The sequence below is a fragment of the Erithacus rubecula genome, assembly GCF_903797595.1.
Source record: "Erithacus rubecula genome assembly, chromosome: 3".
NCBI classification, from domain to species: Eukaryota; Metazoa; Chordata; class Aves; order Passeriformes; family Muscicapidae; genus Erithacus; species Erithacus rubecula.
The window spans coordinates 135,600,778-135,623,000 of record NC_136689.1 but is presented as its reverse complement, the minus strand read 5'-3'; the positions used below and the strand labels follow the sequence as shown (position 1 = coordinate 135,623,000).

The following is a 22,223-nucleotide window of genomic DNA, read 5'->3' as shown; positions in this document are numbered from 1 at the left end:
GAGGGCTTCAACCGAGACCACTGAGATGGAGCAGGCTCATACAACTACACAAACATGTACAGGACAAAACCCACTAGGCAGGATCAGTTTTACAGGCTGGGATCAGACGGTGGTCACTACGCTGGGTCTCTTCGTGCTGCAGTCCCACCAAGTGGAGCCACACTGGACACGGGGGTTTTTAGGGAGCCACCACATTTCAGTGCAAGGTTCACGGGTAGCCTCCATCTCCCTTGGGCTGTTCCAAGTTGCCCCCCCGTGCAAGCAGCCGCAGTGCCGGCTCTCTACTCACCTCCCAGGCCGTAGGCAGCGCAGGAGGCGGGGTCGCAGTAGCCGGGGGGCCCGGCGGGGCCCGGCGAGCCCGGCGGCCCCGCGGGCCCAGCAGCGCCCCGCGCGCCCGGGGAGCCGGGGGGCCCCGCGCTGCCCGTCCGGCTCTCTCCTGGGGGGCCTGCACAGAACAGGGAGATCAAACACCTGAGCAGCGTCTCAGGAAAGCAGGGGTATGAGGCCATCTTTCCTGGCCTGGAGAACGTGGCTGTGAGTGTGTTACAAACACTTGCAGGAGACAGCTCGTGTGGAGGAACAAGGCACCCTGGCTCTGACTGCCCTGGCAAGCTGAGGGAGAGACTCTGGCAAGGGAGGGAGAGCAGCAGCCGAGAGGAGACCCGACCCAGTGAGCTTCCCCTCTGGCTGCTGCTTCACAGCTCCCAGCCAGAGCTGGAGCAAATGTTTCACCAACATCAGACTCCTGGAAAGGGATTTGCATGGACACAGGACAGCCCTGGACGCCTGCACAGCTCTTGATTCCTCCCAGTCCCTTCCAATTCAGTTTCTGGCTAATGCTGTGACCTGATACCAGTGTCTAATGGCCAGGATATCCTCATGAGGTCAATGCAATTTTACTCCTGTTTCAACAGGATGTAGTTATCACACTTTCTGCTTTTTCAGGACCTAAATATAAATGATACAATGTGCTTAATTACTCTAAGTTTCTCTGTCGTGTTTAGGTATGACATTAAGTCAATGAGAAAATAAGTGCAATTAGTCCAGATTAACTTTTTCCCCTTCTAGAACCCCTGTCTGAAAAAAAAAAGCAAAAAACAACCCAACAAAACCACAAAAATTTGCAACATTTTAAAAAGGTGGGCTTGAAGAAGCAGTTTATCATTGGGAAAGTGAAAATACTTGTGTGATGGGTGACACCATCACATGGCACATCCCAACATGATATCACATAATAGGAACATTGTGACAGTTAAGGTGCCTGAACTGCTACTCCTCTGCTTCTCCTAGGAGAAGGGCAGAGCTGCTGTAAGCTTCTTCACATGTGGGTCAGAGTGGTCTAACTCAAATGCTTCAAATGTAAGTTTACCTGTGGATCCTGGTGGGCCTCGGGGTCCTTGTGTTCCAACACCTGGATTGCCTTTTTCTCCCTTCTCACCTGGTAAACCTAAGGAAATAGTATTCAGTCACATTTTGATCAAAAGTGTGAGTACTGCTTATTACTTAACCAGGATTATAGTTCCATATGTTACTTCTCATCTAAAAACAGATGGCAGAGGAGGAAGGAGGTGAAAGTTAAAAATTATTTGGTTCTTTTTCCATCCTTTCCCGACAGCCTCTGAAGGGCAGTGTCATTCTTGGGGTCTTTAAACATTCCTGCTGCCATGGTGGTTTCATCAGGATGGTATGCAGAGGCATCAGCCAGTTTCCAGGCTGCACTTCCTGTGGAAAGCTGCCTCTAGACTACACCAAGGTGCCACTATTGTAAGTCACAGGAGTCTTCCAAGCCTCATAGCTATAAATTACTGTGTGGCCCAGAAAAGTCAAATTTTTAGTGTTACAGCAAATTTTGATTTAAACATTCATCCACCAAAGAGTGGTTCAGCACAAGATTGTTCATGGAAGGAGTTATTTCTGGTTATGGCAGATTCTTGCTAAAACATGAGAAAGGAGTTTCATAATCAAAACCTGACCCCCAAATAAAGCCCAATCTGAGTGTTTCTCAGTCTTGAAACTGGTATTCCAACAGGCAGAGCCAGTGAGTTGTGTTCCTGCACTTGTCCTTAGTGGGACTAAATTTCTCTGCTTGTGTCTGATCCATGGAGATCTCAAATCTAGTAATTCAGAGAAAGCACTATTTACTTCCAGCTTTCCACCTCCTTCTGCACTACCTCTGTGGCATCCTATAAAAACACTTTCTATATGCAGCCATCACAATAGGCAGTGTTGAACTATAGTAGGTGTCAAAACTATAAATTCCAGACCCTGAGTTTCCACTGGTGATTTGGAAATTCTCATAAAGTCTGTGTTTGATTTGGATGGTTCAAAGACAACCAAATCCAGGCTGGTTTGTGGGACTTCCCTCCCATTTTCCAGACCTCCCTCCCAGCAGTGGTAATTGACTCTGAAAGTGGGGAAGCTGTGAAGCCAGGAGAGCAAAGTCTATACCTTCATCAACACAGAGCAGAAGGAAAACAGCTGCTGCCCTGGATGGGGCAATATCTACAGTTCCAACTGCCTGGGCTCCTTCCTTCCTCTCTGCTCAGGTAACTGCTACCTCTTAGGGAAAAACAGCTGGAGAACATCTCATTTTTGTAAGGAATCATAGAATCACAGAGTATGCTGAGTTGGAAGACACCAGAGAGATCATGGAGTCTGATTCCAGCCCTGCACAGGACCATCCCCAAGAGCCACGCCATGGACCAAACACTTGTCCAAATGCTTTCTGAGCATTGTCCAAAGGCTTCTTGAGCTCTGCCAGGCTGATGCTGTGACTAATTCCCTGGGGAGCTGTTCCAGTGCCCAAACACCCTCTGGGTAAGGCATCTTTTCCTAATGTCCACCCTACACATCCTCTGACCAACTTCAGGCCACTCCCTCAGGTCCTGTCTCTGCTGACCACAGAGATCAGTGCCTGCCCCTCCTCTTCTCAGCAGGAAATTGTAACTGCAATGGGGTTTCTCCTCAGCCTCCTGGCTGAAAAAAACAAGTGACCTCAGCCCCTCCTCATCAGGTTTCCCCTCAGGGAGTCACAGAAGATCCTTTTTACCTTCTTAAGCTAATTTGCAATTGGAAGCAAATAAGTAAACAAAAAGTCTAAGTGTGGAAAAACCTGTAATTAAAACCCATCCATGGCAAAGAATTGCTCTCATCAAGTTTATGAAATATGAGTCCACTGAAAATTGAAGTGGATTCAACATCTGTGGAGGAGTTCTGGGTCTTCTGCAGGAACAAGAGTCTTCCAGGACAATATATTGTCTTACCTAATCACATGGAAAACACAGGCCACACCACTGCTACCAGTAAATCCATAGTAAGCAAATAACTTTTAACCAAAGCATCATCTCTTTATTTTACCTCTGCAAGGTTCTTTGCCCTGTCCTGGCATGGTTAAGGCATTACCCCTTTCTCTTTATTGCCTTTTATTTTGTTCATTGCATGATTCTGAGGAAGGGTGGTGGTGTTACTGTCCAGATGCCTGAAATTTGCTTAGTCCTGGCTTGCTTCAAACATATGATAAAACTTATCTATTGTAATTTCCTACTTGTGCTTCAGGCCTTGTAACAAGGTAAATGTATCCAAATTATCTCTTACACACAGGACCTGCGAGGAGAGGCTTGCCCTTTGCAAAAGGAAAAGTCTATTCATATTAATTGCTTTTTCCCTAGAAAGACTGACCCATTACAACCATCTGCAATCTGCACAGATGTTTGGTACAAGGACCATTGCTTATCCTACTGCATGGTAACATTACTTGGTGACTTCAAAGGCAACAGCCACAATGTTTCAAAATCACAGCCTTGCATGCACTCTATTATAATTATTAACACACACAAAACTACACACCCATATGTGATGTTCACAGGATAAAATGTCAGTAAGAAATGCTAAACATGGAACAAATCTACTCAGGCTAAGAAGAAAACATTCATTCAAGAATAAATTATTAATTTCTTGTACAGGGCAAACCTTCTTTGAAAGCAAACACTGAAGGCCAAGATAAAAGCCTGCATCAGGTTTCTTTTAGTCTGATTTTGAGTAAAGTTTATCCCAGTTAAAGAGAACATAAACACTGATTCAAAAGGCAAAATACTCATGAGCTAAAGCCATGGGCTTCCCTAAGGGATTTAGGAGAATCACAGACCTCTTGGCTTGCTCCTAATAAATGGCAGAATATTCAAAATTCACCCAAATCACCTTTGGTGCCAGCAGAGCAAGGCTTACAGAAAGCCAACCAGACAACCATCACTCTTGCAGTCACTGCAGTGTTGGTTACTGCAATGGTTAATTGCCCTCAGAAAGAAAGTGTGAGTATCAAAATGCGACTGAAATCAATTATTTCCAACCCATCACTAAAGATAACTTTGCTAGCATCAGTTATTGAAAACAAAATGAAGGTCATGAACACATTCTCTAGCAAAAAAAAAATAAAAAATGTCCATGGTTTATGCACAAATGGAACTCTCAGGTGCTCTTTACCTAATTTTGTGTTTTAGTTCTCCTGTGAGGAGAACTATGTATTGCACTCAAGAAAAATTAAACTACTACCAAAAATGTTCTCTTTTCAAGATGCTCAGCTGTGAGCACGACATATAATAACACAGGGTTGTGATTTTTTTTAAACCCAGATGAAGCTAAAACTGTAAATAAAAATGTTTAATTGACTCAACTGGCAAAAGTTCAATTTAATTGCACTGAAATTTTGCCATCGCAGCTGTAAACGTGGCTTTTGATAACACATGTTTAACTGGCTCTTTCATATGAAGCCAGGAAGCAAATAAGGAGGAAGCTGTGCTTGAGAACAGTAACTTTCCCAGTGACAGCTTAGGTATTTATTGTTCTTTAATCACAGTGGGATGGACTGAGTAGCTGTAAGTTTTATTCACCACTTCAGACCACGGAAGAGCTGAAGTCCACTCAGCAGTAGGAAAACTGCTCTCTCACAGCATCTGAAAGCTAGCAGTGTCTCAGAATAATTTTTAATATGTCTTTTTCCATTTTTCCACAGAGTTGAGAAAAATGCCCATATATTATAAAAATAATTGGAAACCAAAAAGAAGAAAAAACCATGTTGACTCTTTTGGTTTCTATACCATTTTGCAGAGGTGCAACTACTTTCTGGGGTCTCAGAAGCCAGACACTATTTGTTTAAGTCCCAGCTCATAAACAAAACCAAAATAAAACATATTCAAACTAACTGAAAGAAAACTAGAAACCAATGCTGTGAACTAGTTAAAATTAAAATAGATGTGAGGGCTGTGAATAATCAGTGTTTGGTTTTTCTCCAAACTTCTATATTTATGCAAATAAGCAAAGAGCAAAATGCGAGTAATTTATCTGGGATTATGTATTGTGGGGGTGTGGTGATACAACGTGGCCTCTCAGCTGGCAACAGACACTGGGAACTGAATCTGTCAAGAGAATGAGTTGTTCTTTCTCACTTAGGTGGTCTTTCTTGGAAGGACCAGCTCAGTGTGTTAGTACTGAGAGGAATCCTATCAGGAATGGGACATCATGGACCCAGAAACCTCCACTTGAACTTCTTACAGAGCTCCATACACTCTCTCAATCCATGCCTCTTTCCAAAGCCTCTGATTAACACTTGGCAGAGTGACAAGGTAAACAGTGGAGAAGAAGCTGTTGGCCAGGCAAGTTATCAGGAAGTTCACTGATGTCTCTCTCTGCTGACATTTCCCAGTAAAGCTCCCCTTGGTGCACCATTTCTAACCATTTCAGTTCCACACACTGGGTTCTGAAGTGTCCCCTTCTTGCAGGCTGGGATTGAATGGGTGGTAGGCAAGAGAGGTGAGCTGAAAGAAAAATCTGGCCTCCCCCACTCTACCAGCACTTTGCACTCAGCTCAGAGCCAGCAACAGGCTCTTGCAGCAATCCAACAGTTTGAGAGAGAAAAAGCAACACTGCTGGATAAGCAAACTGGTGTTTCTTGCTTCTAATAATTATTACTTCTTAGCACACTCTGTTGCAGGGCATTTTCTGAACTTAGAGATGGAGCCTGCCTTTCAGAGTTCCTAATCTGGCACTGGGCTTGAACATTAAGTTGGCTTCATATACAACCAAAATGCTGATGACACTAGTGAAAATAAACATATTTTTCATAAACACTTCCAGGTGACTGGCTGGAGATCTTCAGGACAGGACTGTACACTGTGTTTGCCAAACAAGTTAAATGCAAACAATGCTTCAGAACTCGGCAGGGGAAGAAGTCTGACTCCATTTACCCTCCTCTCTACAGTCACTGGAAACTTAAAAACCATCCAGAAGCTGAGCAATTTTAGTCTGTTGCTTCTGTGTATGATGTGTTGTTAGGAATCAAGTGAGAATCAGGAATGCCTGAAAAACTTCCAATCATTCTCCACAAGCATGAAGTTGGTTAAAGAATTTTTATTTTCATTTTTGCATTTTGGGGTTAACTTAGAGCAATTCCTTAGAAATGGATTCAGAAATATCCCAAGAGTCTGTAGCAAAAGGTATCTTCCTGCTCAGCAAAGTGCTACTACATCAAACACACATCAGTCTAAAAATTCAGTTGCTCCTGAAGAAATTAAATCCTCAAGGAGCAACAAATTATTATATATTTTTGCCTAGTTTCTTAAGGAGCTCCTTCCCTCCAAATAAACCAGCCAATTATTTTGTCTTAAAGTTTACACACAGATTCTTGAAATAGCCTCATTTTAAGATGAAAATATTGTAAAACACTCCCAATATTTGGTATCCCATTTTATGAAAATCTGCACGGTGGTCTGGCTGAATGCAGGTCTGAAGGATGCTTGATTAGAGCTTTCTCTCTACCAAGTATAAAACTCCCCATAAGCACTCCCTGCTAAAATCAGCCCCTTCTAACATCAATTATCCATATAGAGAGGAAAAGGGGAATAGAGGGGGAAGGGGCAATATTCTTTTTACCCTTTCTGTACTCTATTGCCAGTGCTGCTTCCCAAACACTAATACTGTCTGTAGCGAGCTGACTCACATCATGTTTCATTTAAATGTATTTAATCACTCTGATTCCCCAGCATGAGTACCTGGACATCAGCACAGCAATGACAATGGAAAGTAAAGGCTAAATGTTGGGCATGTTCCTTTTCAGCATCCTGGCATTCTGGTTGTCCCTTTCCTGAAGTCTTAGCTTGAAAAAACCTCATCCCAAAAAGAATGGAAAGATTTAAAATGTGCTGGTATGAGTGTGGAATCAAGTATCCTGAAATCTGCATTCAGTGTCTCCAGATTACCCTTTTTAAAATCAGTTTCTCAATTGCTGTCTCTTCCAATCTTTTTCTATTTGTCTCGCACTCCCTCATTCCTTCTTTCTGGACTAGTTTTAGCTCAGCTGGAGCAGGCAACAGCAGGACTGAGGGGTCAGTACCTGAAACCTTGCCTCTTTATTCAAAATGGTAATGGGAATTACAGTCTTGAGGGCAAGACTCACAGGTTTACTCAAAGACTTTCTGTTAAAAACAATGTTTTAACTACAGTCATAATGGCTACTGTGAACTGGAACTATTAAGTTAATGAACAGCCTGCACAGCAATTGATTTTTAAAATCCCAGTTAGCAGATTTTGTAACAGCAACACCATTTCACTGCTTCTGAATATCACATTTATCTGTTGGGTTTCTGTTCACCTCCTCATGTGACGTTCTTCAAAGCACTCTCACAGTTATAGATCTACTAAGTGTTACCTTCTGAGGTTAGTGCTACTCTGGGGCACAAAAGACACCCAGGGTTGCAGAGAAAGAGAATAAATTAAACATGGAGTTTGTTTCATTATTAGACAAAGCCCATGGAGGAGAGTGGGATCTAGCCTACATGTGAGAATACAGAAGAGAATTATTGTAAATGTTAAGTGTATTATTTCTCTCTGACCTCATCATTTCCCCTTCTTGATTTTGTCAACCCCTCAAACTAGAAATTTTTCTCTCTTCTTATCAATTTTGTTTCTTTCTCTTGATTGTGACTCTGAAATTCCTAGACTGACACATTTCAAGTTATCAGAAAAGCTCAACATTCCCCCAGCATAGACATCAGTTTTGCATCTGATTATTTTCAATTGCTCTTTTGCTTATACATTTAGAGATTCTGCTCACGTTGGAGTCTTACTAAGATGAAACATGATGTGATGGGATGTGCACAATTAGATTCCACCAAACTTCAGCAGTTTAAATATTCAACCTCTGTCTGATCCTGCCAAATCACACTTGGCAAAGCCTGCATGACCTTCATGACAGAGTCCCCAAAGCCTTCATTATGGTCTGTGTTAAGCTCACCAATTAATTTGTGAGATTAATGTTGCTTTCACATTTAGACAGGAGACAAAAGCACTTAGAATGTATCAGGGTGTGATGCACAAAGCCTACCTCTTTCTCCTGGTCTTCCTGGTTGCCCTGGGCTTCCTGGAAAGCCTTGCATGCCTGGAGATCCTTGCTCACCCTGTGGCCCTGGAGCCCCTGGCCGGCCTGGCTCACCAGGAGGGCCCGCGATGGTTCGAGTGGAGACAGACTGGCTTGGAATCTGGTTCAGAATCGAGTTATATCTTGCCATATGACCTGTCAGGGAGAAAAAGCCATACATTTCAACTAGCAGTAGAAAATCTGGTTCAGCAAAGTTTGAATAGAGTACTGGCAGGTTCTCAAGGCTGTGGTCTGTCATACTTTGGTATTGTGAAGTTGTGCACTTGGTGGGGGAGACATAGTGTAGGGAACACACTGAATGAAAATAGAAGAATTATTGAGCAGGATTTTTTTTCTTACTTTGGTAATGGTTTAGGGGGGTTTTGTGTTTTATGTCTATAAAAATTTGAAATTGTTGCAGCAGAAGCTTCTGCATTCTGTAACGGCTGGGAGACAATTCCAGATTTTTTTTCCAGAAGGCTGATGTTAATCAGTTCTAGTTGGACATAAATCTGGTTGAACATAAGTATAGCTGGAGCATAAATCTCAGCTGTCTAGTCTAAAACAAACAGATCCCCTCAGATGTTTTGAAAAGTGTCATATTTATAAGTAACTGTGGCAGGAAAAGATCCATTCTAGGGAGAGAAGCATATGGACAGTCTGTGTACTTGCCTTGGATGAGCTGCTCACACACTTGACGAGCAACAGCCCGGACCATTGCTTGGGACTGGAGATCACCCTGGATAACAACAGTGTCATGAAACACTTTCTTGAATCTGAATCAGTTCTGTGCTGAAAGCACTTTGAGCAAAGAAAGATATTTATTATTGCTAACACATTACATCCTCACAGATGAGAAAGCAAGCCAGAGAAATTTTGTTATTTCACTAGTTCTCATTTCTCTTTTTGGCCAGCAATCAGAGGTCTGAGAAGATAACCCTAATGAGAGATTTGGAGACGTGTGCTGCCACATACTTCCCACCTTCCAACATTCATGTGGCTATATAAAAGACCATGTCTGAAAAAGAGGGAAAGTTTGCTTAATTGCAAAGAGACAACTACAGTGCCTGTAAACAGAGAAACATAAATTTTTGGGAAAAGCTCTTTATGAGACAGAAGGCCAGGCAGGAAAAAAATCCATGGCTAACATGAACATAGACTTACCCGTTCACCTCTTTCCCCCTTAGCTCCAGGAGGACCCTGTGAAAAGATTCAATGCAAAATTAATCCTCATTTTCTTCTGCTCAAAATTTTTAACACCTAAACTTTGTCTGCCTTGTGGATACATACTAAAGAGAGAAAAATTAAACAATAAACAAGCTTTCAGGAGGTTGTTTGGCAGTGACAAATACCATTCTATTGTTTCAGTACTCAACAAAATGTTCACCTTTGGCAATTACATGAGAACAATGACTTTCACAAGGGTTTGCCACACACTGAATTCCTTATTCAAAACTATTGCAAGGACAGGCTACCACATAGTGCATTTCACATGGCCGAAACAGGTCTAATTTTTGCAAAATAGCAGTCTGAAATCTGCTGTACTGAGACTCTGCATCCACTATGAGCAGAGCAAGCAATGGGATTAAACTGCACAGAAGATGATGTTTGACATGAAGGATAATGTAATACTGTAATGATGGTGAGGGCAATTATGGATTGGAACAAATTGTCTAGGGCAATTAAAACTTTACCAATGTAATATTTTTAGGTAGGCTACACATTTCTCAGGAACTGAAGTGAGGAAAGGTCTGCTGGCCAGAGCCTGGTGCTGATAACACCAAGGTCATGGGTTTGATCCCTGTATCCCATTCACTGGAGAGGTGGACACGATGGTTCTTGTGATTCCCTTCCAACTCAGACTGTTCTGTGCTTCTGTGTAGGTAACCAGCTGACAGACACACAGTTAAGCACAGCTTATTCTATCCTTGAAGAGAAGAAACTCCTACAAAGACTAAAATATTATTTCTAATAATATTCTAATAATATTCTAATAATATTCTGTAACTCAATGTTTTGGAATAGAAAGTTACTGAAGCTCAGTAATTTTTCAGCCACCTGTTTTTTTCTGCACTATTAGAGTCTAACCATGCACAGCAGAGCTCTTCCATGACTCTCAGGAATATTCACATTCTAGAAAATTTAGTTCAGTATCTGGAACATGTGTTTGGACAGGAACTGCATAGTCAACATGTTATGTATTGATAGTAAAAGGTCCATAGCTCATCAAATCTCCTTTGTAGATTCCATGATTATACTTAGAAACTATGCAGAACTGGGAATTAGGTTATTATCTTTGCTTTTGTATTAGCAGTGAATTTAATTTAATTTCCCCTTAACCACATGAAAATGCTTGTATTGGCCTAAATCTCCAAACCAAACTGGATTTTAGAAGAAAATTTCTATTCTACAAATAGAGTCAGAAATGCACACTGTCTCATTCTGACATCTTTAAAAATTAGATAGAATGTTTAGTGTAATAGATGGAAAAAGCTGAGCAGGCTTTATAATTAAACAAGTAGTCAAATGTTAAAGTATGAAAACATAATATTGTCTGAACTCTTACAGAGACAAAGAAGTCCACTATAAATATTCTCTTTTACATAATTTACACACTCATTTCATAGCTGTATTTCTTTCTTCCAGTCAAAATGTTTTGTTCTGGACTTTTTAAAAGAATAATAAAAATAACATCTGAGAGACAAATGTAATGTTGGAAGTTCCTAATATTAATTTTAGTATAGAGGACATAATTTTCCACTCAATGAAAATGATAGTCAAATTTATAATATCAGTCTCGAAAAAGTACTAGTCATTAGTCATTTAGTCATTTGTCATTTGTTCTGATGTAAACACAGAGTAACCCCAAAAATCAAGTTTTTTATTAATACATTATTTTCACTGTTTGGAAATCAGAATAATATATTGGAAACATTCAGGTTAATAAATATTTGAATTTCCAGAGAGTTGCTGGAAGGGCAAAGGGAAAAAAAGAAGAAAGTAATTACACAAAGACTACAAATTCACATAGTTGTGTTTTTAACTTCCGTGTTTTAATCTTGTGTTTTGACTCTAATCCCTATATTCCAAACACTGTGTGTAAGATCAATAAATATATTTAATTACAAAGAATGAACAAAGAAAGTTCAATATGATGTTTAACTTAGCCACTAACTGTAAACAGATCACAGGCAATAAATATTGAGGAGTTCTGTCAAAGTGAAGCCAGGCTCAGAAACCAATTAATGCTCAACAGCAGACACAGAAATATTAATTAGTTTTACTTACAGGAGCTCCAACATCACCTTGTGGCCCCTGACTTCCAGTAACACCTGGAACACCTGGAGCACCAGGTATGCCCTATGTGGAAAAAGAGGAAGGAAATAGTGGTGATGACAATCAACATCCATGAGTCCTGATGAGACAGGATAGTTCTATCAGTCAAAAACTGGAGATTCCCAGAGGGAGGACAAAGAAATACAATTTGAAAAAAATACAATTTGAGAAAAAGAGCACCAAAAGCAGAGCTCTGAGAAAAATAACTTGGGCTGCTTTCTGGAACAGGCAGAAATTGCTGAACCACTGGACTAAATCCTGTGATGTCAATACTGTGTTCAGGGGGATGACTCAGAATGTTCTTTGTAATAAACAAGATGGCTTGGAAAATACTCAGTACAACCAGCAGCTTCATCTAGTCCTTTAAATCTATTAAGAAGGCATTGTTTGCCCAGCTGCCCTAACTGAGAAGGCTGAGACTGGTTCTGATATCCTGCATTAGAGGCTGGATGTGGCCTCTGCTGTCACCTGTGCTCACCTCCAGCCTCTAGACCAAGTAAAGCTGGGTGGTTCACTTCAGCTAGCACTCCTAATTGGAATTTTTGACAAAAAATGTCTTTTTCCAAGTGTTCAAAGCAGTAATTCTCTCTTTATAATGCAGTTACTTGACTAAGAACAAGCTATCAATCTATTGACAGAACAACTCTCTCCCCTTCCCATGGGAGACATTTTCTTCCTGGGCTAAGTAGGAGTGGAAGGAAATTACACTGGACAAGCAGCTCTCAGCCAACTCCATGCATCATGAGAAATGCCTGGCCTTGCTCTATCACTCTAGCATTGATAAGTGTGACCTACAATCCCCCCAAATCCTGCTGATTTTTGCAGTAAGAAATTCCATGGACAATACTCACCATTGGGCCAGGAGGTCCTTGTGGGCCTGTGGGTCCATCCTTGCCAGGAAAGCCCTATGAAAGATAAATAAATGCAATTTCATCAGATTTTTATATGCACTTTGCGAATCTGTTGTGTTTCAGCCAGAATAAATTTTTTACCTTTGTTTTCGTTTTGTTTACTTGTGCTTTTTTGTTTTTGTTTTCCTTAATTAATACCTGTTGGTAGTGGTCTCTTAGGAAAAAAAAATTTCCTTGTTTGCCCTGGGGAGGGTTGATTTCTGAAAAGGAGCTACAGTGTCACCAAGATTTAAAAAAATCTAATCCAGCTAGTCTTACAATATTTTTGAAGAAAAAACAAAGCAAAATTCTTCATACTGGCAATTTTCACCTCTGAGTGAATTTCACTTAGAACATTTCTGCAGGGAAATAAATGAGAGGGTTTGCTGTCAAACCTCTGTACCAGCAGGTCACATTTCTACATCTGTTCTCACTGGCTGCAAGCACTCCCAGTCCCACTGATGAGGTGCTGAAAGGTGGCAATGGAGAGTGGATCTCTCTGCCCAGCAGTGCTGCACATCAGCTCCAGCTGCCACTGAGGTCCTGGTGCAGGAAGCACTGGGAATGCTCATGTGGTTTACATTATGAACGTGCCTCAGAGCTTCCAGAAATGAGAGCCAAAAACTAAAGATAACTTGGAAACTGGAAAATGAGTACATCACAGAAAAAAAACTGTCCAGATGTAGAAGAAAATACACTGTTAATAAAGTTTTCTTACAAATTAACCAATATGTGCATTTTGGATCCACATGCTATGAAGCTTGGGTTTCTGACCAGCCTGGTGATTGGGCAATTCCTTAATTACTACACAGCCTGAACAGGAGAAATATGGTTTTACCTCTGGCTCAAGACCAGTTTGAAAGGTGGTTTATACTGGAACGTGTTTGGTTTATTGCTGAAAAGTTTGAAGATGTTTATGGTTACACACAGAATAAAGAATGTTCCAGGCCTCTGTATCTCAGGGAGCTTCAGAAGAAAAATTTACTACTCTTTTGGTTTGTAATTTTTTTCGAAATATTTGTTTGTTTTAGTAATGAATATAAATTATTCTACTACTTTTATGCTTTGCATAATTTGGAAACTATTATTGATATCGACAATCATATGGCATAAAAAATGGTTGGGGAATAATATTATCTGCCATATAACTGGAAAGATTTTTTTAAAATTTTACTGGTGTTTCAGTGAAAAAATAAGCCAGATAGTCAACTCACATTATGTTATCTATGTACACTTAAACTTCCTATTCCACAATGTAGCCAGATGAAGCTAGTATTTTCATATTTTTCTTTATTTAAAGTAAGGATGTAAAAACTCTTCTTATTTTTGCTCAGTTCCAAAGCAGAATGAAAACTGGTTTGACCCTTATAAGGGCTTAATTTACAAGGATGAGGGAAGTCTAGTACTTTACACTGACTTCTAGGATCTAGTGTGGGTTCATATAGCCCTCTAAAGAAAAATAGAACTGTATGTCTTTCTCTTCTCCCACTCCAGTCAAAGAGTAGAATTAACAGTATGGTCAGAAATACATTTCCTTGGAATATATTTCATAATTTCTTTCTTCTGAGCAGTGCTTTTACTCCTGGCTGCTCAGTAATCACCTCCTGTCTAGTCTTCTAGGGATTATTTCTCTTGGCATTGTGTCTGTATCACCCACAAAAGATCACCTCCTACTGTATTTGCTAGATGTGAAAGTTACTCTGTATAAATCAAATCAAAGAGGAGCCTGTTTCAAGAAAGAATATGGCAATACCTATTCTCTCATGCTGGTAAAAGACTACAGGTATTTGTTTGTGCTGCCAGCAGCATTTAAAGATGATGTTACTAAGACCACCTGATGGCCAGAATGGATCTGACACTCATTCTGAACTTCTCAACTGAGAGCAGAGATAAGTAAGTACCAGGAAATTGGCAGGAAGACTGGGAATTTATTTCTTCTGGCTCTTTCTCACATAATTTTTGGTGTGTGTAATGTAGAAGAAAATAGAGCACAGTAAGAATTCACAAAGTTGTATTTTGAGTACTGAAGCCTTGTAGATGCTATTTAATCTCCCATTTATTGAATTCTCCTTTTTGCTTAACCATCTCTAATGCAAGGGGAAGGACTGGAGGAATTACACTGCACAACAGCTCTTTCTGTCACTTCCAGGACTGAAATGACTTTGAACAAAGCCACAGATCCTCTCCCATGAAACTGCATGTCCAAGAGCAGGACAGGACAGATTTAGATATGTGACCTAGGATGTAGGTCTTAGAACCAAGGTTTATATCATGTCAGAAAGTTAACTTAAATGAAGACATTTTGCTAATGGCATGGCAGAAAGGTTCCAGAGAAAGAGTGTAGCTCTGACAGAAATTTTATAAGGAATTTTATTTGCCAAAATACAAATGGCATCACCAGTAAAATCTCAAGTCTGCTGAAATCAGTACTGCTGCTGACCTCATTATAAACTCTTGAGCTTTCTGTAGCCTGGAATTTCTTTGGGAGAACTGTGGAGAGGTGACTTTTCTAGTAGGACTAGGTACCAGCAAAAACTGAACTGAAGCTACTGAGCCAGGCTTGACAGACTTTCACATAGAACCTTTTTAAAAAACCCTGCAGCCAGGGGCATGACTGCCAATTCATGATCTGCCTTTCAACACAAAATGCTTGGCACTGTTGGTGGAGAAACATGATCTGTTCTCTTTAGTAAAACTCCCCTATACTGCAAGCTGCAAATATGGGGCAGCAAGAAAGAACTACCACAGCTACAGCCATGCAGTAAAAATAAATCATTTTACATTTACAAAATCTTTCCTGGCACTCTGGAAGGTGATGAGAGAGGAGGGGAGTCCTCGTGTGGAGTCTGAGATGTAGATTTAACCAGGTTACTAGATAGGTATAAAATATTATCATACATATTCAGAATATTTGCTGTATTAGCAGAAAATAACTTTTTTTTTTACTCTGATTCAACCTTCACTAAGTATTTTTATTACATCCCATTCTTCTTCATAGGGAAGGTATGTCATTATGAAAAAGACCTTTTCATGGATTCACATAACTGACAGGGAAGATGTTCTCTTTCTATCTAAAACCCAAGTAAAAGCAAATAAGTCAGGGACTAAAAACCAAGTTCAGAAATACCAAAAAAAAGAAATTTTACAAATTAAGTGTTTAATTGCAGCGTTAACAAAGGAAAATCAAAGCCTTTCCTCAACTGATTTCAAAAGGATAGTCAGAAACTATGAATACTAGAAATCAAAACAAAAAGAAGGGAAAACTAACTGTAAAAGTGAAGTGATTCCAATTATCAGGAACTGAAGGAAAAAAAATCTCCATTCCAGCACTTCATGAGTCTAATATCACATTATAACCAGTTCAAAGTTCTCAGAGACCTCCCAACAAATATCAGCCCTATGCTTACCACCCATTAAAATCAGTGTGATTTACCAACATGCCTAAGAACTCTACAGCACTAGTACCACTAGAATTAAAATATTTAAAGATCAATAAATACTAGAGAGGAAGGGATAACTAAGCTAAGAAAAACACAGAAAATCTCGGTTCTAGTAGTATAATACTTGCAAAACTGTTTGGCATCTTGGCTAACAGGAGGAAACCCAGCAAAGGGAACATTATACAAAAAGGCAATTTACTTCTCAGGAATTTTCCAGTTCCCTTTTGCTGCTGCAGTTATGCCCTTCAGAATTGTCCCTTTTTCAAGTGCTGGGTCTTCACAGGGACTGTGGTAAAATAATTGGTTTGGATCTTCGCCCATTAAAAGCAATTTTATGTTGTCATAACTTCACAGGAATTAAATGAGTTACAACACCATAAAATCAGTATAGCATAATTATTTGTTGCCATAGAAATAATTACAGCTGGACAACATTGCATAAGGGTCACACAGAGACAATACCAGACTAACAGAACTAATTTCATGAGCTCTAGGCTGTGTATCCAGCTCCCATGATTAACAACAGAAGAGAGGGAACACAAGAACAAAGCATTACCATATCTGTAGCAACAGGCAATTTATGTAATTGCTCTATCTTTTTATAGACAACAGTGGGGTATTCTATGGAATAAACACCACGTGACTTCTCCAGGCTGTATCAAAAGCCTTGGCTTTTCTCTGGAATATCACCTCTCTGCAATGACCTGGAAGAGAGTGGGAGAACTAGAACACAGAGTTCTTTTCTCCTGGAGCTACAGGCCCCTCAATGTCCCTGGTGATCAGGAATGTGGAGGGAGGAGGCACACAGCATTCCCTTGTACCACATTCAGCACCAAGACATCTCGACTTGTCCAGGACCAAGACTAGACAGAACATGGCAAAAACCCAAATGGTCATCAGGGTCCAGGTCTTTATTAACCTGGAGATGGACAGGGGGTATGAAAGTTGGGCAATTTAGGGGGAAATATTCCAATGCAGCCGAAAAGAAGGCATAAAAACATGCAAAACCATAATACATCACAGTATTACAAAGTAGGGAAAAAAGCCCATTTACTTACATATTTTAAGACAATTTAATTGAAAATTAGAAGGCTATTCCTTCAATTAGGTTATTTATCTGATTATAATAATTATCTGATTATAAAACTTTATCTTAATAAAATGAATTTGTTTTCTTGTTTTTTAGAGGAAAAAAACACAAAACATTTATCTATCGCCCAAATTCTACAGTAACTTCAGTGGAATTACTTCTAGACATAAAGATATGTCAATGTTTGAATTCATAACAGTGAGTTCAAATATGTGTTTTGCTATAGGGTGAGGGGTTTTTTGTAACAGGGTCAGAAAACCAAAGAAGTTCCAGATTTCTCTGAAGTTCAAGTTACATTAACATAACAAAAAAAAAAAAAAAAAAAAAAGAATCATGGATATGTGAATCTTGCCCAAATGAAACTGAAAAGTTGTATTTCATAATGAACTTCTGCTGTAGACAGAAATCTATTACTATGCTAACAATAACTTTCCAGTGTCTGACTAATAATGAAACAGAAGTCTCCCCAAGGAGTCAAAGAGGAGAACTTATAGGCTTAACTGCACAAATGAATATAAATTTTCTTTTACTGGCTCCTAGACTGTAAGTATCTTCACTTGTTTTACCAGGAGCAGAATAAGGTTGACTAAATTTTGGTATTGTTTTTCACCTTTTCCTCATTGTTTTACATTCAATGTTAGATTCCCTTGTAGATGTCTCTCTCTATTCATTAATTAGCTAGAAAGTAAATGTAGATCATTGCCTTGGATTGCATTCTAATTATATACCATTTACCAACCATTTAACTTTAAACATATAAGCCAAGAGATTAATTGGCAATGCTGAACACAAGTGACATCTGCTCCTATCATAAAGCACAGGCATTGTGCAGGGTTCCTTCCCATCACACATTCACCCCTCATCAGCACACAGAAGGATGTCAACCCTCCTGTGCCTATTGCCCCAGAGAGAGATGAGCTCCAGAAAGCACAGAGGTGACATAAATTATAATAAATCAACCACGCTGGAAAATATTTCCATTACAGAGTGGGAAAAAAAACCACATGTAAAACATACTCATTTTGCCTTACCCTTTGACCTTGAGCTCCATCTCTTCCTGGTGAACCTGATGCCCCTGGGACACCCTAAGCATTAAAAAGGAGAGCAAATGATGGAATCAAATTAACAGAATCCAAGGAAATAATTTTCAAGTGAAACTGCATGACATGTTTTGGACAAATGGAATTAGGAAGCTCAATAATGGGTGGTGCCATAGAAGGGATTCAGTAAAAAAGGTATTTCTGTGAAATGAGAGATGAGCAAACACATATGGCTAAAATGCAGAGATGTTGAGTCTACAGAGGCACAATTTCATCATTAAACAAGAAAGTCACCAGCTCTTCAGGCCCAAGTGAATTGGTCACTGCACACCAGCATACCCTGGATTCCCCCTCTTTCTAAACCCCTGTTCTAATTCACCCCAACAACACATTTCTCAGTGGTTTAGAATTTATGCCCTAAACTCACAATGATGTCAATTCAACATTCAAAGTTGGCAAGTGACAGGGTATACAAGTGGGAATACCTGCAGGCCAGGAAAACCAAGATCTCCCTTCTCTCCCTTTTCACCTGGTGGCCCCTGTAAACAAAGAATCACAAATAGTAAAGCAAATACATGGTTACTTTTCTATTTTTAATAGTTTCTTTCAGCTTCTTTAAAAAAAGAACAACAATGCAACCAGTAAGAAAACAGACTATGTTTCTTTCTGAAAGCAAACAAAGTCTATTTGCAAAAATGCAAATATAAATGTTATAACATAGAAAATAAAACTTATTTTTAAATGTTGCATAAGTAACATGATAAAACTATAGACATTTTGTTACCAAAAAAATAAGGTAGCTAATTTATTTTCCTCTTTAAAGGATTTGTTTCACTTCAGGCCTCAGCAGTATCTCCAATAATGTGGAAACTAAGCATGTTTCTGTGGTACATATGCACAAAAAAAAAATACTTTTCTAGATAATAAACAAACTTTAACTTTATATAAAAACAATTACTCTGTGAAATAACTCCTCTTATAATTATTCTCTGTGACAACACTATCAAGAGTATACAGCTTTGGTATACCATTATATTTTACATTAGTATCATACAGGCTGGAAAAAAGATGAAATTTTATTGTAATGTAGTGAATTTTGAAACAAAAACTAACAGAATAAAATATATATATTACTGCTTTTCTAGGCTTGTCTGTACCTATCTACTGGACAGGTATATGAAACAAGATATGTGCTACTGGCTCATTATTGTAGAAATGTTTATTTATGATGAAATTCTGAGACTTATTTCACAACAGCCTTGCAAACTCCAGGCCTAATCACTTCCTCTGATGACAGATTTTATTATGCAATTAATATTATTGCTTAATTTTTGGCAGAGAATATGGTATTCTTGCATGGGTATACCTTTCAAGTCAGAACTGATCTGTGATGAGCAGTACAGACAGAGGAAGAGTAAATATTAACATATTGGTCTGGTGCCATGTCACAACCCCCACTGGAATTTACTTTCACTGGAGTCCAGGCTTGGATATTAATACCCAGGTCATATTCAACCTGCAGTCAAATACTTTCAGCTGACTAAAAATTCAGATCAAAATTAAAAACCAGAAATGTTGGCATTGAACCCGTGTTCACTAGAGGTCAAACCCACATCTGTGATTTCACCTCAAATACTGAAATTCGGATTCTGATCACAACACCAAAAGCTATTTCAGTCTAGTCTAAGCTATTTGCTGTTTAAAAGATCACAGAAAAAAAGACTATTGATTCTTTAAGACTCACTGGAAGCCCTTGGATAGAAAGTCCACTGGGTCCTTGTGGGCCGGGAGGTCCTTGTGGTCCAGGAACACCAATTTCACCTCGAGGTCCATCTGGTCCCTAAAGTAGCACAGGACATAAGTTAATAAACTCTTATCATATGGACAAAGGCAGCTTCTGTTTGAAGAATTAAATACCAATACATTCAAAAACATCTGAAATATGAGTTAATATGATGGAGCAGTTAGGGTTCAATTTAAAACTGTCTGGTTTCTTTATAAGTACTAAAAACAGAGAATTATTTATGTGAAAGCAGTATTTGAATTTTACATCTTTTATCAAGGAACAAATAGGACATGTAATTGTTTTAAAAAGAGCCATAGCAAAAGCCAATGACATTTCACTATGCTTTTTTTCCCCAAAAACACTGGAGACAATCTGGAGTTCATTTCAAGGTTGCCATGCAGTAGAGATAAACCAAGAACCCATACATCTGTCAAATGTAGAGTGCTATAAAAAAGTACCTTTGGACCTGGATCACCACGATGACCTTTGGCACCTCTGACACCTGGACCACCCTGTAAAGCACAAGCACGGGACTCACTGAAAACCAAAACTCTCAAACAGAACAGAAATCCAGAGAAGCCCAAACAGATTCTTCCTGTTCCTGAATCAGCATTCAAAAACAGTAAATATCCTGTCAATATCCTTCCACTGGAGCAATTAAACTGGGAACATACTTAAGTGTGGCCATACACAGACAGATTTAAACACAGATGTGACTTTTTTAGAGCCAAGAATGCACACTACTTAAGAATCAAAATAATACTGAAAGCTACAAAATGGATGGAAATGTGGTCAAGGGTTCCCTTCCAGCTGCTGAAACCTCCTGCACATCTGTCTGTTCTCACCAAAATCACATTGTTAAAGGATGAATTTCCAGCAAGGCCAAGAGTATTCTGGCCTGGATCAAAACCAGTGTGTTCAGTAGGACCGTGGCAGTGACCACTCCCCTGTACTCAGCATCAATGAGGCCACATCTCAATTCTGTGTCCAGTTCTGGGCCACTCACTACAAAATGGACATTGAGGGGCTGGAGTGTGTCCAGAGGAGGGCAGTGGAGCTGGGGAAGGGTCTGGAGCACAAGTCTGATGAGGAGCAGCTGAGGGAGCTGGAGGTGTTCAGCCTGGAGAAAAGGAGGCTCAGGGGACACCTTGTGACTCTACAGCTCCCTGAGAGGAGGCTGGAGCCAGGTGGGGTTGGGCTCTTCTCCCAGGTAACAAGGGACTGGATGACAGGAAATGGCCTTAAGTTGAACTGCAGGAGGTGTCAATTGGATATTATGAAAAATGTTGTCAAGCTTTAGAAGAGGCTTCCCAGGGCCATGGTGGAGTCACCATCCCTGGAGGTGTTGGAAAAACATGTAGATGTGGCACTTGGGGACACGGTTTAGTGACAGACTTGGCAGTGATGGGACAATGTCTGGACTCAATCATCTTAAAGGTCTTTTCCAACATAAACAGTTCTATAATTCTGTGATTCTAATGACTTTGGAATAGTTTTCAGCAAGCACAACTTCAGAGTGTACTAGACCTATACCATGGTTTCATTTGGAGCTATTCTTAGGTAAAAGGCTCTTCTGGACATTTTTCACTTTTTTTGCTTTCTTCAGCAATACCTACATCTGCTCATCATTTATTAACCAACTTTGGCCTTCTTTACTAGTAACATCTGAGACACTGGAGTACCATATATCTATGGATGGCTGCCATGAATGTGTTTTGCAACAACATCTACATGTGCTTTCTGTTCTAGGACAGCTTATTTTTTTGTACATATCAATTTCATTCTTCCCCCACCTGAGTATATTGCCTAATCACTTGTAATATGAGCTTTACAGGTATTCTGCCTATCACTGTATTCAGAAAGGACTTTGTACAACTAGACATCATAACTGAATAGAACTATTTAGTACAAAAATAACAGCAGTTAAATTAAAGCTACAAGAATAGAAAATGTGCTTATGTGCAGTATCTATGGGACTTTAATGAGAGAAATAACAGGAATGTCTGGAATCCCAGATACTGTTGCTCTGCAATGAAGGTATCATGGCATGGTCTTCACACGTGTGATTACAAGATTTTCCACTACTTCTCCCAGCTCCCTCAGGCTTCTCTCTTCCATCCCACATCTCCATGGCCATAATACATTCCATCATGGCCAGCTCTGACCCTAAAATCTCATCCCATATTCTCCATGGAACCAAGTTCCCATTGCCAGTTGCAAAATTCCAGATACTC

General features: G+C 39.7%; 1 protein-coding gene and 1 long non-coding RNA gene across 3 annotated transcripts in view; one reads left to right on the top strand and one right to left on the bottom strand.

Moving 5' to 3' along the window:
- Positions 1 to 22,223, bottom strand: part of COL14A1 (collagen type XIV alpha 1 chain) — a 109,536-nt gene that overhangs the window by 1,965 nt on the left and 85,348 nt on the right. For both annotated transcript variants that reach the window (XM_079300104.1, XM_079300105.1), the window contains exons 37-47: positions 20,448 to 20,501; positions 19,948 to 20,043; positions 18,689 to 18,742; positions 18,195 to 18,248; positions 12,595 to 12,648; positions 11,696 to 11,767; positions 9,572 to 9,607; positions 9,080 to 9,146; positions 8,375 to 8,563; positions 1,370 to 1,447; positions 290 to 445 (exon numbers count right to left, since the gene is read on the bottom strand). In XM_079300104.1, the coding sequence (XP_079156230.1) occupies positions 290 to 445; positions 1,370 to 1,447; positions 8,375 to 8,563; positions 9,080 to 9,146; positions 9,572 to 9,607; positions 11,696 to 11,767; positions 12,595 to 12,648; positions 18,195 to 18,248; positions 18,689 to 18,742; positions 19,948 to 20,043; positions 20,448 to 20,501 (910 nt within the window). The remainder of the gene's footprint in view (positions 1 to 289; positions 446 to 1,369; positions 1,448 to 8,374; positions 8,564 to 9,079; positions 9,147 to 9,571; positions 9,608 to 11,695; positions 11,768 to 12,594; positions 12,649 to 18,194; positions 18,249 to 18,688; positions 18,743 to 19,947; positions 20,044 to 20,447; positions 20,502 to 22,223) is intronic.
- LOC306799301 lies at positions 773 to 11,809 on the top strand. The gene is made up of 3 exons (XR_013773574.1): positions 773 to 884; positions 1,291 to 1,359; positions 11,698 to 11,809. It is a non-coding gene; the product is annotated as an uncharacterized lncRNA (long non-coding RNA).